General features: G+C 45.3%; 1 protein-coding gene across 1 annotated transcript; it reads right to left on the bottom strand.

Annotated features, from left to right (window-relative positions):
• Window positions 1-252: 252 nt before the first annotated feature.
• On the bottom strand, window positions 253-12283 carry LOC133109508 (receptor tyrosine-protein kinase erbB-3-like). The gene is made up of 14 exons (XM_061218832.1): window positions 11821-12283; window positions 10475-10632; window positions 9565-9745; window positions 9072-9197; window positions 8205-8267; window positions 7975-8093; window positions 7385-7526; window positions 3751-3864; window positions 3138-3255; window positions 2904-2977; window positions 2162-2252; window positions 1330-1547; window positions 1012-1157; window positions 253-518 (listed from the first exon to the last, which is right to left on the bottom strand). Exons 1-14 carry the CDS (start codon window positions 11900-11902, stop codon window positions 507-509), a joined length of 1644 nt encoding a protein of 547 aa, XP_061074816.1. The 5' UTR covers window positions 11903-12283; the 3' UTR covers window positions 253-506.
• Window positions 12284-17230: the final 4947 nt, after the last annotated feature.

The following is a 17230-nucleotide window of genomic DNA, read 5'->3' as shown; positions in this document are numbered from 1 at the left end:
TGTTCATGCATTTGTGTGTTGCGGTACTACGATGATTTTTTATTTATTTATTCTGATGATCAAATAGGCCCTGGTCCTTATCTTTGTTGTGCAGGTAGCAGTTGAAATTGTACTTCCCTCTAGGGTCTTTCAGCACACTTATCCCTGGTATGGGTATGCACTTTGCTGTACGTCGCTCTGGATAAGAGCGTCTGCCAAATGCCACTAATGCAATGTAATGTAATGTAATGACTGAAACAGATGAATACAACCTTCAAGTCGCAAAGAGCAAAATCACTGGTTTATTCAATTGATATTCAACACAATCCATTCCAATTGGCTCTTCCCCATAACATGATGGTCAATTACAGTTGGTTATTGGTTATTGGACACCAAAAAAGAGCGTAATACTGGATGATGGCATCATGGTATTCGGGATGGACAAAGAGCCAGTCAGAGGACAGTCAGCTTCCCCTCCTGGACCTGACACTCAGGGCGACAGACACTCCCTTTTTGGCCCCGAAAACTCATGTGGTTCCCTGGGGGTGGACACAGAAACGGGGGCAGGGGGTCAGGTGATCATATTCATATCACACAAATACAGAGAGAAAAGGGAGGTCCATTTGACCCTCATGCTCTTGCTACATCAGGGCTGCTCTACCCTTCCTGGAGCTCTACTGTCCTGCAGGATTCATTTGGTACACCTGGTTCTACTAATTAGCATCTCAATGATATATCTAGCTGTTGATGAGGTGTGCTTTGCTCGGGCTGGAGTGAAAACCTACAGGACCCTACAAAAATAGAAGGAGTTGGATGGGGGCCTTGTTTAACAACTCAAATACTGTGGTCAATCGTAACACTAAACACTATCAGATTAAAGGGTTCTGTTAGCAATAAGTAGTGATGAAGTGCTCAGAACAGACTGACCCAAGCATTATCTCAGAACCACAGAACCACAGACTGATCCAAGTGTCCCATTAAACAGAACTACAGACTGACCAAGTGTCCCATTAAACAGAACCACAGACTGACCCTGAGACTGATAAGTTGCATTGGTTCGTCGTTAGTGACGCAGGTTCCCTCTCGGCTGTAGTTCCTGCAGGACAGGCACTGATCGGGCCCCGGGCCCCAGCACCCAGAGGCTGAGCACAGGGGATCACAAATATGTCCTTCTGCAACTGCACACACCCCAAAACAGAAAGAAGGTCAATATGCCAAAGTGCAAGTCACATACAGTTCCACACTGTGGCAAATATCAGTTTGCAAGTCTGATGACAAATAAAGATACCTTCCTGGGGTACCCAAGCACATTCACAAATGCGCAACACACAAGTATGCATAACGACTCACTGCACTCGCTCTCTGGCCGGTTCTTCTTGATGCCCCTGGTGTCCTGGTGTCGCTGCTGTGTGCGGCCCCCGGTGAACAGCTGGGTCCAGTTGACGGTGTGGTGGTAACACAGCTTCTTGTTCCTGCTGATGTAGACGCTGCCGTCGCTGATCTCCTTCAGCGAGCGCAGTCCCAGGGAGGTGAGTGAGGGCACCGTCATCACCATGAGAGAATAGCCCCTGAGAGGCAGGAAAGGGGACGAGGTAAGAGGGGAAGGGATAGATTGAGCAGTGTGGGGAGGGGGTTGTGAGGTACGGAGAGGTGCAGATGGGGGTGAAGTCCAAGTTTGCAGCAAAGGGAGAGAAGCAAGCAGCAGATTGTGATTGGTGAGGAGTTTGTGAATGTTAAGGAGGAAGCAAGGAAGTGAGGAGGGATTGGTAAGATGAGTAAGGGGGGAAAGATTTGGAGCAGGTAGAGCACAGATGGACAAAAGAAAGATCAAATGAAAAAACTTCAAATCAATACATTAAGTTAAATTTCGTAAACATTTTTACGAAACATAAAAAGCACAACAATCAGATGTGATTGAAAATTCAAAGATATATCCCAAACACCACTATACCAGCACATACTTTATAATCAAAGCAGATGGTCAATGATTGCTATGTCTTAGAACCAGTTGATAAATAAAAATTGGAAAAGTGAAGTATGTTTTATTTTATAATGCTATTAAACAAGGAGATGGGGAGGTAATAGACAGTCAACACAGACTGGAGAGGCCTACAAAGATGGATGTTGCAGGCAGGCAAACCTGCAGGGGTTGGGGGAGGGGGAGTGCAGGTTATGCATTTACCTGTACAGGGTTCTGCCATGTATGGTGGTCAGGCTGGAGAACACAGACAGGTTGGCCAGTTCTCTGGGCCAGGAATGGATGCTCAGGATGCCTAGCAGCCAGACACATGAAAGTTAATAACATCTACAAAGCCATGCACACAGATACTGATGTAAATATTCAACTATCTAGACACAACATACACATGCCCAACATAAACACACACACACACACATACACACACAGGGCTTGTCACCATGTTTGGTTGAGCCAGTGACTTACAGTACACGAGCCTTCACCAGTGTTAGATTGTAGGTATATTGTGCAATAATAATTTTGCACTGCCATACATAAACAACTTCTTGTTTTCATTTGTTTATTTCACATTTATGTTACATTTTTGCAACACTGACGCCACTTTATTTAGGCTGTTTTTGTTAGGTCTGTATCAGGGAAATTAATTATAATCTTTAAGTTAATTCTACTTGTATTTATTTACTTTACATGTTTATCTGTAAGACTGCTTGTTTCTTGTTGCAAAATATTTGGTGCGTGATAAAAATTTGAGTGTTATGCTGAAGCCTTGTCTCACAAGGAAATCCAGCAAGTTCATCTATTGGCAAAAGTTGGTAAATACCAGTGTTTTAGAGGGAAAAAAACAGCCTCAAACCAGAAAATGCAGAAAACAGAAAATGCACAATCCTTTCACATGTAAATACTATTACATAGCTATGTACAAACAACATACACATACTCAACACACCTGTAATCTCTCGGACAGTTCGGAAGTAGTTCAGTTTCTCTGGTTCAAGCGCAGAGATGTTGCGATATAGGTCACTGTGGAATCATCAAGACAGGAAAGATGAGCGGAGTCCATGCTAAGGACCCAATATATATGCAAATTCGTCCCCCACTTCCCTGCCTGATTGGTTAGGACTCACCCTGAGACCCTGCCAACACACCACACTATTCTTCTCTCTGATTGGTTGACACTCACCCAAAAATCCCATTGTTCAGAAAGTACAGGCTGCCCCGAATCTTTGTGCAGTTGATGAAGCTGTCAATGTTTGTGGAGTCTACCGTCTGTCTGTGAAGGGTGTGAGTGCCCAGACAAACTGGAGGAAGAGAGAGTGAGAGAGAGGCTGGTGTTACAAGGTGATGGTCTGTAAATATAACAGAATAGATAGAAGATAAGCCTAACACTAAAACCCTGAGACATACACGTTCTATCCAGTCTGGCTGGACTTACAGTATTATCGGTCACTCCAACCCAGCTGTACCGCCTAGCTGCTAGATGCTTAACCCTCCATGCATCCACCAGATCCAGCTGGGTGAGGAGTCCAGCCAGACATGCCACACCCACACTAATGTTAGTGCCATGACTAAGAAGTGAGATCCGTCCCACCATAAGCCCGAACCACCTCAGTATCCTCAGTCAGTGTGGGTGTCATGAAGGGGCTTCTTCTGCTGAAAAATGTCTAAAAGCACAGCCCTCTTCCACCTATCCCTCCCACCAGTAATAATTAAAGCTCTATAAGAACTATTATTATATTAATGTTAAGAACTGCGGCTTATGTTCAGAGAGTGTATAGGTGGAGTTTTTGAGGTACCTTTGGGACATAGCCCTTCACAGCGCTTACACTGCTTCACCCCGTTCATGTCCACCTCCTGCTTGTCTGGCGGACAATCGCTTAGGCAGGATCTGTCGTCCACCACAATGTTGGCTGCAAGAGACAGAGAAGTCACACCACTGCAATTCACTGAGCGTTCACAATGCTTAAACACATGTGCATTACCTATTTTATTAGACTCACAGGGTCACAGAGACAGGATGAGTACTCACAGGGTCACAGAGACAGGTTGAGTATTCACAGAGAGACAGAGACAGGATGAGTATTCACAGGGTCACGAGACAGGATGAGTGTCAGGTTCTGCCTTTTTTCGTTGTCTCAAAGTGTTTAGTGTTTCTGTGTTTTGTTACCCTCTGTGCTCACCATAGTCTGTCAGTTCATTCATTCCCTGTCATTCGTTTGACCTGTCTCCCACTTCCTGATTGTTTCTACATCTGATTGGGGAACCTGGTGCCCATTTCTGGGTGTGCAAGAAAGAAGTCTGTGATCAGGGAGGGGTCCAGTATGAGGAGTTTGGGTACCCAAGAGTTCTCCTCGGGACCATACCCCTCCCACTCCACTAAGAACTGTCATCCCCTGCCATGGGGCAGTGGGGACATGACTACAGGTTTCACCTGTGAGACATGGAACACTGGATGGATGTGATGTAGGGGAGGTGGGAGGCAAAGTCTGACTGCAGAGGGGGTCAGAACACAGGTGATAGAGAAGGGGCACCAATGTTTTGAATTTGATGCAAGCCATGACAGGCAGCCAGTGGAGGGAAGTAAGCAGGGGGTGACATGCAAGTGTTTGGGAAGGTTGAAGACCAGACAAGCTGCTGCATTCTTGGAGGGGTCTGATGGCAGACGCTGGGAGGCCAGCCAGTAGTCCAGGCAGGACAAAACCATCGCTTAGCTCGGTCGAGTAGGGGGTCAGAAAGGGGTGGATTCTCCAGATGTCTCAATCAGGAACCTGAGAGATGCTCCGTTGCATGGTGGAGAAATCTACAGCCTCCTGGGTGGATAGCCTTCCTTGGATCGAGTACTTGTACAACTCGTTACCTGTCTCCTCCACTGGATTATCTCCATTTGCCTGTTGCCTGGGCTACCAAAATCCTGTCTCCCTGGAGGTGGACCGGGAACTCCTGGCAGTGAAGTTAGCATTTGAAGAGTGGCGTCATCTGTTGGAGGGGGCCACCACTCCATTTGTCATCTGGACCAACCACCGTTTTCTGCTTACATGGCCTTCCCCTGGAGGCCACCTTGGTCCAGCTTCCACCCACAGACTTTCTGGCCGACAGTGTAGCGTGGGGCAGGGCGCCGGCGGCGGTGGGTGAAACTCCTTATTTCAGAGACGCTCTTGAGAAGCATCGTTTGGGTCCTTTTCCAGGTTAGATGGGCCCGCCAAATGAGGAGCTAAGCACCTCCACTCCCTCTCCTCCTCCAGGCAGACAGGATATTGGTAGCCTAGGTAACAGGCAAATGGAGATAATCCAGTGGAGGACACGGGTAACAAGTTGTACGAGTACTCGATCCAAGGAAGGCTAGCCACCCAGGAGGCTTTAGATTTCTCCACCATGCAACGGAGGGTCTTGTCCAGTTCCTGATTGAGAAGCTCCGTCTGCCTGTTTGGTCTGTGGGTGGAAGCTGGAGGAGAGTTGGGCCTTGGTGCCAATGAGCATGCAGAAGGGTTTCCAAAATTGACTGGAGAACTGAGGGCCTTGGTCCGAGGTGACCTCCAGGGGAAGGCCATGTAAGTGGGAAATGGTGGCTGGTCCCCTCCAACAGATGACACCACTCTTCAAACACCAACTTCACTGCCAGGAGTTCCCAGTCGCCGATGCTGTAGTTTCTCTCCGTGGGTGAGAGGTGGTGAGAGAAGAAGGCACAAGGTGGACCTTGTTGTTGGAGGACCATTGGGACAGGACTGCTCCAACCCCTGTGTCGGAGGCGTCCACCTCCAGGGTGTGTAGGGTGTAGGGTGAATTGAGGAGAAGTGCTTTTTCAGTTCCCTGAAGGCAGAGTTGGCAGCGGGTTTCCAGCAGAAGGTGACGGTTCTCCAGCAGGCGACGGAGCACTTGGCGGAGCAGAGAAGATGAGGATATCATCCAGGTAAACAAAGACAAAGCGGTTGTTCATGTCTCGGAGAGCATCATTGATGAGGTTTTGGAAGACGGCTGGCACGTTGGAGAGCCCAAACGGCATCACAAGTTACTCATAGTGGCCGCTCGGGGGATTGAAAGCTGTCTTCCACTCGTCACCCTCGCGGATGTGGACTAGGTGGTAAGCATTGCAGAGATCCAGCTTGGTGAAGAATTAACACATGTGTAGTGACAAAAAGGCAGAGAAGATGAGTGGTACCATGTAAATGAGTCCATGGTAGTCAATGCAGGGTCGTAGTGTCTTGTAGAAGTCCCCAATGGAGAGAGTCTCTGGGATGGAGAGGGAGAAGAGACAACCTCTCGGTGGAGTGGTGCCGGGGTGCAGTTCTATGGTGCAGTTGTAGGACCAATGAGGAGGCATTGAGTAGCCTCGGTACTTGCTGAAGACTTGTCCCACGTCGTGGCAGACAGGAGGAATGGAGGACAGGTCAGGTGGTGTCTTGGGAGTGTCAGGGGTGGACTTAGGCTGGTTGGATGCAGACTGAAGGCAGGACTGGTAACAGTTGGGGCTCCAGCCCGTGGTGGTTCCCCAGATCCAGTCGACTTGTGGGTTGTGCTGGAGTAGCCGCGGTCTGCCCAAAACCCCCGGGACCAGGGGAGAATCCATAACGTAGAACATTACATCCTCCTGGTGGTTTCCTGAGATCTGCAGCCGAACTGGGGAGGTGATCGTGTTGACTGCAGCCAGGGGTGCGCCAGTGATGGCATTGGTGCGGAGGACCTGGGAGAGGGTGGATGTCAGAACTCCCAGGCGATGGACCAGAGTGGGGCAGATCAGGTTGGCATCGGCTCCGGAGTCGGACCCCCTCTGACGGGCGTGGTCTTTTAACAAGCAGGTCTGGATGCCATACAGGCAGAGATGCAACTTCACCTATATCTCCCTTTCCATGGTGGTGAGGTGCGCGGTCCAATCTGCATGGGTTCAGGTTCAGGAAATTAAGGTTCCTGAGAGACCTGGCATTGGAGATGAGGGCTCTGAGGCGGTGGAAGAGGGTGAGGTTCCCAGGGTCGCCTGGTTGTGCGTTGTTCCCTCAGCCGAGTGTCCACTCGGATCGCCAGGTCTACGGTCCAGCATAGACTCGGATAAACCATTCTGAAAAGAATGGGGAGACAGGCAGACTACGGAAAGCATAGAGGGTAACAATACATGGAAACGCTAACAACTTAAGACAAAACATAGACAATGAAAAACACAGAACCTGACACTTTGCTTGTGAAATCGACCATGTACTGGATTATCCCTGCTGAACTGGTTTGCTTGTGTACTGACCCTTTGCCTGGACTCTCATTTTCTCTGTCACTACTGTATATTGACCCGTGCCTGTCTGACCTGTGCTGAAGTTAATAAAGACTTTAACGTTAACTTCTGTGGTCTTGCTCTTGGGTTCAGTGTTCTGATTCCTGACAATGACTCACAGAGTCACAGAGACAGAGGCACTGAGAGACAGACCCACAGAGAGATTCAATACTCACAGGGACACTGAGACACACAGATAGAGCCGTACTGGTACTTGGCACTGGGATTGTGCTCCAGTTGGAATGTGTGTTTGTTATAGATGAAGGCCGAAGGGCACTGTGGGACGCAAGCCCCTGAGTCATTGAATTTACTGCAAGCCTGCAAAGACACTCAAACACACAGACACACACAGACAGACAGACACAAGCAGATTAATACACACACACACACACACACATACAGACACAGACACATACACACACAGAGTCAGAACTTTTACTAATATTTTCACGAACAATGAGAACACTGAAAGATCAAAGAGCCAAGGCAACCCTTTCAGAATCAAACCAGGTGAGGTGAGTTTACTGTGCAGAAACTGCTTTAGCAGATCAATTCAGTGCTGAGCAACAATAAAAGCCAGCTAACCCTGTGGCTCTTCAAGACACAGGTCATCTGTGTTCTATCTAATTTGAAAGCAAACTTTAAACCACAGTGTAGTGTGTGTATCAAGGGGCCAGCTTTCGGTAGCACTGGAAATAATATCTCCCTCTGCTGAGGTCTATGAATTCCACTCAAAAAGGCAATTTCCCCCAAAAAAAAGACTCACGAAACAGTCTGTGTCCTGCGCACCGGTGCAGCCCCCCACACACTCACTATGGCAACACTCGCTGGGGCTGGTGCCAAAGCAGCGGCCGTTGCACTGTGGTGCGCACACCGTCTTGGTCACTACGGAAACACAGAGGGGGAGGAACCAAAGGCAGTGGGGGGGTGAGAGAGATTACAGACAAAAGAAGAAGAGGAGAGGTACCACGGAGAGGAGGGAGATGGTAGACTCACAGATCTGGCAGTCCTCTTCACCTGGTCCCCAGCAGAACCCCCCGCAGGACTCATCACACATTCCTGAGACACAGGAAACAATTGCATCGGAAAAAACACCACCAGTGCAGCTCAGTTTATTTGGGTAAGGCTCTTGTTTGTACTACTGTATGTCTCAGGCTGTTTTTATGTCCCTTTTCTGACAGATTTTTTTTTCTTATTTCCCAGTTGCATAATGGCTTCCTTGGCTTCCATTAGCACAACTCTGGTCCTCATGTTGACAAGACAGCAATAACAAAAATTATTTGATGGACTCCAAAGACCATCAAAAGCCTAGAATCAATACTAGACCCTGAAAGCTCGCTTATACCTCCACTAAGGAACTAATTGAAGGCTTGTGAGGCCATTTGTCCAAAACATTATCCCGACCTGAAATGGGGTACTATGTATAAACAGTGCAGTAATTTCAACATGGTGAAACCAAAATGTATAAATATACTCCTTCATAAAGGTGAGAATCTGCACTTTAACTGCATGCACAGTAAATTAATGACATGGAAATATACATTGTAGTTGACCCAAGACTTATGGAGCTCACTGTATATTTCATTGCTCGCCCTGAAGTGATTGTATATATCACAAAGCGATCCAGGTGATTGCTCTATGATATCACCCAAGCATTAAACTCAACATAAGTTCACGTCATGCTATGACATCACTTTACATGACTCAACTGTTTAAAAATGAAAATAACCCTTGTTGAACCCATACTATGCCCCCTGTCTAAACTCTCCCCCTGTTCCACACAAGCATATCACCCCCTCCCTCCCTCCCTCCCTCGCTCCATGTCCTTCCCTCAATCTCTCCCTCCTTCAGATTCTGACTCACCCCTCTCCCCGTTGTCATTGATCTTGACCTCAGCAGAGCTGTCCCTCATGATGTCAGCCCAGTTCACCAGGGAAATGTACCTCAGGAACCTGTTTTGTACAATCTGAACCCCACCTTGCAGGATGTCTGTGGCAGGACAAACATACACACATACACCAGTCACAGAACCACCCATACACAGGGAGACACACATGTGTGCATGTGTCCTGGCAAATCGCACAAATTATTTTTAGATCCTCAGGGTGCATGCATCAGTCACATTCAGGTCAAATGATTATTATGAACTGATTTTGTAACCTTAGTTGGCCAAAAAATGTAAAGTGAGCAGGTTCATTTTACACTGTACTACTAACCAAATGCAAGCGCTGACCTCACATCCGTGTGGTCTATCAGGTTTTATTATTCCCTCACCAGTGAGACGGGTCATTCTTACAACACTCCCCATCCAACCCCGCCCGTTCTGCATGACTTATGGACTTCTACCCTTCCTCACCAGTCAGATGGGTGAGGCCCAGCTCCCGAAGCCCATGCTCTTTCTGGCAGTTGACGATGACGGTCAAGGCATAGCGATCATTGTAGAGCGTGGTGCCCCTGATCACACGCAGCTGCTCAAGGGGTAGGCGGGAGAACATGTTCACAGCGATCAGGACGTAGCCCTTCACCTCCTGGATGGACTGCAGACAGGAAGGAGACGTTTGTCAGACTGCAACTGCCTGTGGTTGGAATTGCGTTGTCAGTGCCTATGTTGTGTCGTGAGTGTGGTATACTGTTTTTTAGTCATTGAGCAGTGTCTACACACAGTATAATGTCACAAAATATTAATAAAAATGTTTAGTTTCACATTTTAAATCATATTTTAGTGGACAGTTTAGGAGGAATAGGAAAAAGAAAAGTTTAAAAACGGTCTGCCATATTGTTCTGTTCTGCCAAAACAAACAAACACAGTGCTATCCAATCAGGGGCAAATAGTGTTCTGTGGTAGACTACGTCCCTCTTTGTATTGATCCCATGGAGCCATCAATCAGACGGAACCCACCTACAGTACTGCCCATTAAACTTGAGACTACGATGCATCACCATGTGTGGTCACCGGATTTGGTTTGTGAAGGTGCTCACAAAGTCAGAAAGTAAAAGTCCTGCCACATGTTTCTTCCACTCATGAACTCAGCAAGTTGATTTTACCAATTAGGTCTACCTCCTGGCTGATGACTAATGATGACTAATAAAATACTGAGGAGGACATTTACTTTCTGAACCCAGATTTTCCACCCCTGATCCAGGACCAGTACCAGGGAGCCCATTTGCTTTGGGTGAGTGCTGTGAATCTTCCATCTGTGTGGGCCCTTGGTCCTTCACCCATCCCATTGGTGCATTACTGGTGCCCCTCCTCCACTCCCACATACCTGCAGGAAGGAGAAGTTGCGGCTATGTTCCATGTGTGTAATCTCCAGGTTACCCATGACGATCTTGCACCCGCTGTACATGTCCTTCATGACGTTGTACCACTCCTCTGAACTCCCTGACAGACTCAGGGAATTCTGGGTACCAGGGCACGAAGCCACTGAGGAAGAAAAGGCCTTCAACCAGCTGCGTTTCATTTTAAAAAATACCATGACAACTGACCACAGATTGTTCGATGTACCAATCCTTAGCAGCCTACTAATGCTATGATATGATATGAATGTTCTGTCTGAGAAATCTGTAAATGTTCTGACTGATGAATGATGACTAAAGTGACAGACTTTGATATTTAAGGGGACAGCGCACTTTCTGGACATTTTAAAATAATTTCAACTTCAGCGTAAATGTTCTATTTTGCCCAAACAGAGTTTTTTTTTTTTTATAAGCAATGAAGGACATTTTGGATTTATTTAGAATATTTATATTTCTGAAGGCCTGTCAAATTCTGTTTACAACAAACACCATCAACTGATTCTTAAGTGCATGCAAGAGAAAAATAGGAATGCTTGGTTCGTTGGTGACGCTCTTATAATATGAGAATATATTAATATATATTATGGGCTATAAGCTGCAGAAAGCCTGAATGAACTATACATACCGACATAACTACTGCATAAACATTTGCAAATATATGCCAAAAGACAGTTTGCGCCAGGGTGAGCAGTCACCATTCATTCATTATCCTAACCCGCTTATCCTGAACAGGGTCGCAGGATAGTTGGGCGAAAGGCAGGAATACACCCTGAACAGGTCGCCAGTCCATCGCAGGGCACACACACCATTCACTCACACACTCATACCTATGGGCAATTTAGACTCTCCAATCAGCCTAACCTGCATGTCTTTGGACTGTGGGAGGAAACCGGAGTACCCGGAGGAAACCCACGCAGACACGGGGAGAACATGCAAACTCCGCACAGAGAGGCCCTGACCGACGGGGATTCGAACCCAGGACCTCCTTGCTGTGAGGCGGCAGTGCTACCCACTGCACGGTCACCATCTACATCTTAAACAACACTAAAGCACACCACATAAAGCGCTTATGGTACTAGGCTATGACACAGAGGTGGCACATCACACAAAAACAATGAAGTATACGTCGGTTGGCACGTCTGTTTATGCTGCACTTATAAAACTTTAAAATTGTTACATATAGTTTTACATACGATAGCTTATGTAAGACCCTTCAGAGAAATCGTCCCATAACCTCGGGCTCGTTTGCATTTCTAATTAAAATATAGAATTTGGAGCGAAATGTACCGTATATAGTAATGTATGCCTAACATACCTTCTTGTGTCTGGGAGTGGAGATGATGCAAGGACCAAACCAGCAGGACGCACACGGCGAACATCTTCGGACACCCCGTCATTCTGGATCCGGCACAATTGCAACTCTTGTACTAGATCTGTCACTTCAATCCTTAATAGTAAAAGTAATTGCAAATGACAACGGCCTCCTTTGTTTAAAAAAAAATATGTATAGGCCACCCTTCCTTCCAGTAGTAGTATGTGTACAGGTACTTTTGTTGCAGGTTATTGCTTCTGTTATTTGGCTACAGTAGCTATATCAACAAACTTGTTGAAACGATTACCGCGATGTATTTCCTTCTGCTGGGGATGCACATCCAGCTGCTACGGTCTCCTCCATAAATATATCTCCTTCTGACTGCTTGAACAACTGTGTAAAAGAAAAACTGTTGTACGTTTCTGACGCTTTCCCTCCCACGTTCCCTGCCATAATAGCAGGGCCAGCTGATTGGTCCACAATCGACAATGTGTAACAATTAATCATCCACAGCGCTTTTAAAATACCATTATCAAACGAAACGACCAGTTTAGTTTGTTATTTGCTAGTAAACTATCACTGTGCTGTGATTACGCAAAGCTTATGAACATTAGTGCATTTTAGGGCATGCTACATGTTCCAATTTCTTCCACCATGAACGAACATTTGGGGTGATTTTTAATGCCTCTGCGGGAAGGAACTCAGATAATGGTAAAATACAGCAGTTTTTTCAGGAATTGGGTACTTGATCCTTTTGATGGGTGGTATTTGCCATCTTATGACAACGCTGGCGCCTCACCATACAGTACATGGCAGGATCCGCGCTAGAAACGAAAGGGAGTGTGTGTCATGCTCAGGCCTGTAAAGGGCACATCTGAGCTTTGGGAAACTGCCGGTCATACTGTCATGAATACAAACATGTCATTTGAAAGAACAGCGTTAAGTGGTAAATCGGAGCGGCTGTCGTAGTATAGTATATAATGTTGGATTTTCTATAAGAATTTAGCTTGTTACAAAAGTTACAAAAGAGTGGACTTTGAGACAAAATTTCAAACAGAGTATCCTTTACATGTGTGTCTCCTTAGTTACTGTCCTAATAATTAACTTGTTGGGTTGCATTAACACTTCATTGACCGTAGTGTTCATAAGCCACTGTGGTACATAGTTTGCTTTAGCAAAGTATTTATTTGTTTTAGTCAAATCATTACCATGACTTTTGTTTGCTTGTACCTGTATGGCTGTATTAAAGCTTTGGACTTCACTAAAACTGACTGCTGTGTTTTTCTGCAGGTTTGTTCTCTGGCTTATGACCTTGCTCTGAATAGATAAGGGAAGCATGCTTTTTCAGAGTGAGAATCACGTAGGCGGTGCTGGAGCAGTGTCAAGACAAAGAAAAGAAACCTCTGAAAACTAGCTTGAATGCTTAAAGAAATGGGAATATTAATATATAAGGAACCGTGTCAAATCAGTATTTTGAGATGTACTTCTGAGCTCCTGCGAGAGCAACTGCTCCATCCTTACAATTAAGAATGGATTATGATAATAACTATACATAAAGATACATTATGCACTTTGGCTTCTCCGGCCCATGAATGGAAAGAGCTGTGATCAGAATCAAGCACCCTGAACACGTGTGATGATCTGGGGATGGATGTGTAGCCCAGGGGAACCCAGTCATGGTCCTGCAAACCGACAGGGCCTGTTATTCAGCCACCAATTTACAAGTGTCAAGGTTAATGAACTAATCAAGTGATTTTATTGGTGGATATAATGCCGAGTAATAATAAAACTCAGGGGATTCTGTGGCTGTCTATGAACTGGGTCGGCACCTGGTGTAAACAGTAGTGATCAGCTTTACAACAAACATGGGCGGAGCTACCTTATGAAACTCACTAGTTTGAACCAGTTATTTTGTTCTGTGGTAGAGAGCAAGCCATTTTCATTGGTTTCAATGAATTCAGTGATTGACAGCACATTGTAGTTTCACCAAACCGTGAGGTCTGTGGACCCTCATCGCGGGCTGACAGCAGACCTGCGACTCCGAGAGTTTTCATTGTTAGTCAGCACTTCACTGACCAATAAAAGCAGTCGATTACACAGTCATTTTGCCCCACCTGGTTTGTTGGATCCGAGTTCTTTGCCGCGCTTCACATGAAAATAAAGACAGGCCACTGATGAACTAGAGGATGAAACCCCAACCTACTGTAAGGCAATGTTGGTTTTCACTTGCAAAGAACAGTTAGCAGGGAGGACAGTGAATAAGCAGACTGTTGCAGTGCCGATTTTGACTACACAAGTATGTGATATTATTAATATTCACTCTCTCTCCACCAGCTGGTGCCATTTCACCCATACAGTGCGAAAGTATCCGTCCATTCCATGACATGGGTTCCCCCCGCCGTCTCACTGCATCAATAACAGATACACAGATATGGCCTCATTAGTGAAAAAGTCATTAATGACTTTTTTAAAACCTCCCCACACCCTGCCACAGAAGCTACACCCAGCCGCAGGACAGGTCATAAGGAAAACAGGTTTATTTTTCAACACATCAGTTTATTATCATATTTTACAGTCGCAGGGTCAAGCGGTGACTCCAGAGACTAGATGCTTTATCACCAAGTACTATGTCTTCATTACGTTACTGAGTAATTTGTCATCGGTACACTTTAATGGTCTTTGTTATTTTTTCCACAGACACAGTCTATCCATCAAAGTTTTTGACCCAAAACATCAAATCTACGACCAAAATAATCAAGCAACACTCTTAAAAACACAGGAGTCTAATGGCTGGAAAATGAACATTTTGCAGAATGGTCTTGCACTAAGGAACAAACACAAAGTTTTAAAACAGGAAACAGGTAAGTAAATAAACAAGTTAACAAAAAACGATATTGCATTTCAAAGCAATAAACTCCCATGTAAAAATGGTCAAACCTCGTCCAACTTGCAAACTTATAATATATAAAAAATAAAAAAAAACTCAGTTATACAACACTATTAGTATAAGGCCACAAAAATTAGACCACTAAACTAGCTAGTTTTAATACATATCTCATATGCATATTTTCAGAAGGTGGGTTAGCTGAATTTGTCAATGTGTACACTAACAAGGTAAACTCCATCACAACTGGGCTGTTGCCAAAATCAGTGGAATGCCACTCTTGTGTGCACAGTAGACACTATGTTTATGTATAAGATATTCATCATTGGTATGCATGTGCCCAGTTCAAATACAATCAAAGTAAAACAGACATCAAGTTCATCATATGCCCTCTCATTGTTTTTTTAAAGGTTTTTTCATGGTTTGATAACAGTGTGAGGACCGTCTACCCCCACATTCTAAAAAGGGCCAGCACTACTTTCTGAATCATTTTCACACTTGATGCACTGGGGTGCTTTTATTCAACTTTTACCTTAGTTTTCAGCAGAGCAGCATGCATATCGAGCCAAATGCAGTAATTTCAGCTCATCAAACCGGAAGGATGATCATTTGTTCCATTCCAGTCCTTACGGTGTGCACAGATAAATAAATACAACAAATAAATATAACAAATACGATAAATTAGCTGAACAAAGGCAGATAAAGAGATACATCCTCGTTCATATAAAACCATGTTAGACCAGGTCCTTCAACTATTGCCAGTCCTTCATTCAATGAAACATTCACAATGTGACACCAACGGCCAGGGCCAAAAATCACACCACAAGATCCCTTCCCCCCCTATCTCTACACAGCATTGGAAGGGCACAGACACAGCCCGCTAAAAAGCTAAGGAGGCACCTGCACCGCATGCATGCTGCAGCTGGACTCTTAAAGGGGCAGCAAGAAAACCAATGCAGCTACATCCACACATCTAAAGGGAGGGACATGCAACACAAGGCCTTGATCCCTACAGTGCATGCAGCTCTCTAAACACATCTATCCAGACAAAGGCAGGGCATGCAATCGCCTCAATGCTTTTCACAGTGCAGCACAGACAGTTCTGCTAGCGTCGTCTATGTAGCCCGGCTGTCTCTAACCTGTTTGTCTACCTAGCGAGCGGGAAGAACGTGAGCGATGGCTAAAGGAGGTAACGGGGGACTACGGGGAGGGGGGAAAATTGGCCCTGGAATGCCAAAGTCGGCCCTGGAATTGGCCCAGTAATGGCGTTCGCCAAGAAAGGTTTCCTTGCAACACGTCAGTTTAAGCAAAGTCAGATGTTTGTTGTTCATCTCCAACAAATTTCCCAGCTTTCTATATTTTAAAAGTATTTAACCAATACGGCAACCCCATTGAAACAATGTGGAGACACATGAGCGGGCATGTTCAAACTTTAAGCATTGCGAACACAAATAAAAACGTAAATAAATCACAATATAAAATAAAATTCCAGCCAAAATAAAATAATTTAAATGCCTAAAACAACCTTGATTTTCATTGTCATATCAGTTTTCAACACTTGCAAAACAAAGGTCCCACCTCTGTTACATCACATGACCCCCACCCCCCCAACACTTCAAATAAAGGACTTGCGGTACGTTGATATAAAAATGTGCCGATTAGGATTCCAACTTCAATTTCACAGGCTACGGAAAATACACAAAAAATAACTGCTTATACCACAATTAATAAAACACTCATAAAAGCAAACACTCAGGAATTGAACAGGAATTGAACACTTACTGAATGGGTTGCCTAGTATGCACAAAAGCAACTGTCTAGGGTCATCAGCTAGAAGTACACTGAGAAGCAATGCCCTGCTCTGACTTGGGTCAGGACTGAGGTCATACAACAGTGGAGAAAAATCAACAGGACAGGAAATGCTGCAATTCCCCAAAAACACACTGTAAGGAAGGGATTTAGTTGGAGATATCCCTCCCCCTCCACACAACTATGACACAGTCCATTGTAGGTCTATTGACTGAACCTAGAGCTGCGTAGCACAGAAAGAAACACTGTTGTGGAAATGGATTTTTTCTCAGTTAGTTTGGTCATCTGTTTCAACCCAGCTGGACTGAGCCAAGCGTTCGGTTAGAAAAAGAATTGAATACTTGCAGCTACACGCTGGTGCCACTGTGACTTCCGTCTTTATGCGCTGTTTCTGGAAAGTTCTTGAGTTTGTTACTGTGTTTTTTTTGTATAATAATTACTCAAAGAGTGTGTAAAAGGTAAAACCAAACACCCTCCTAATTTAGATACCTTAAAATGAAACTGAATACGTGATTTGTACCCTGTATGTCCTGTGCAGTTTTGCAAGGAAATGTACAGACCAGAGGCTGCAATATACCACCCAGATATCTGTACTGCGGAGAGTTTTGCATTATGAGAGGTCAGCACATACTAACAGTTGGGAAGTTAGTGGACACAGATTCTGACTGAACTGAAAATAGACATGGAATGGAGTGACATCAGAGTGGCCTGTGACTCAGG

The sequence above is a fragment of the Conger conger genome, chromosome 14, assembly GCF_963514075.1.
Source record: "Conger conger chromosome 14, fConCon1.1, whole genome shotgun sequence".
In the NCBI taxonomy this organism is placed as follows: Eukaryota; Metazoa; Chordata; class Actinopteri; order Anguilliformes; family Congridae; genus Conger; species Conger conger.
Note: the sequence above shows the minus strand (reverse complement) of the source record. Positions and strands in the feature narration are given on the sequence as shown.

Bases quoted from the DNA above. Each gene is read 5' to 3' on its own strand.
- LOC133109508 (XM_061218832.1), bottom strand. From the start codon at position 11,902: ATGACGGGGTGTCCGAAGATGTTCGCCGTGTGCGTCCTGCTGGTTTGG. The intron at 2,978-3,137 runs GTGAGTGTCAAC...ATGATTCCACAG, and splicing joins CTGAACAATGGGATTTTTGG to TGACCTATATCGCAACATCT. The intron at 1,548-2,161 runs GTAAATGCATAA...CCTGCCTCTCAG, and splicing joins CATGGCAGAACCCTGTACAG to GGGCTATTCTCTCATGGTGA.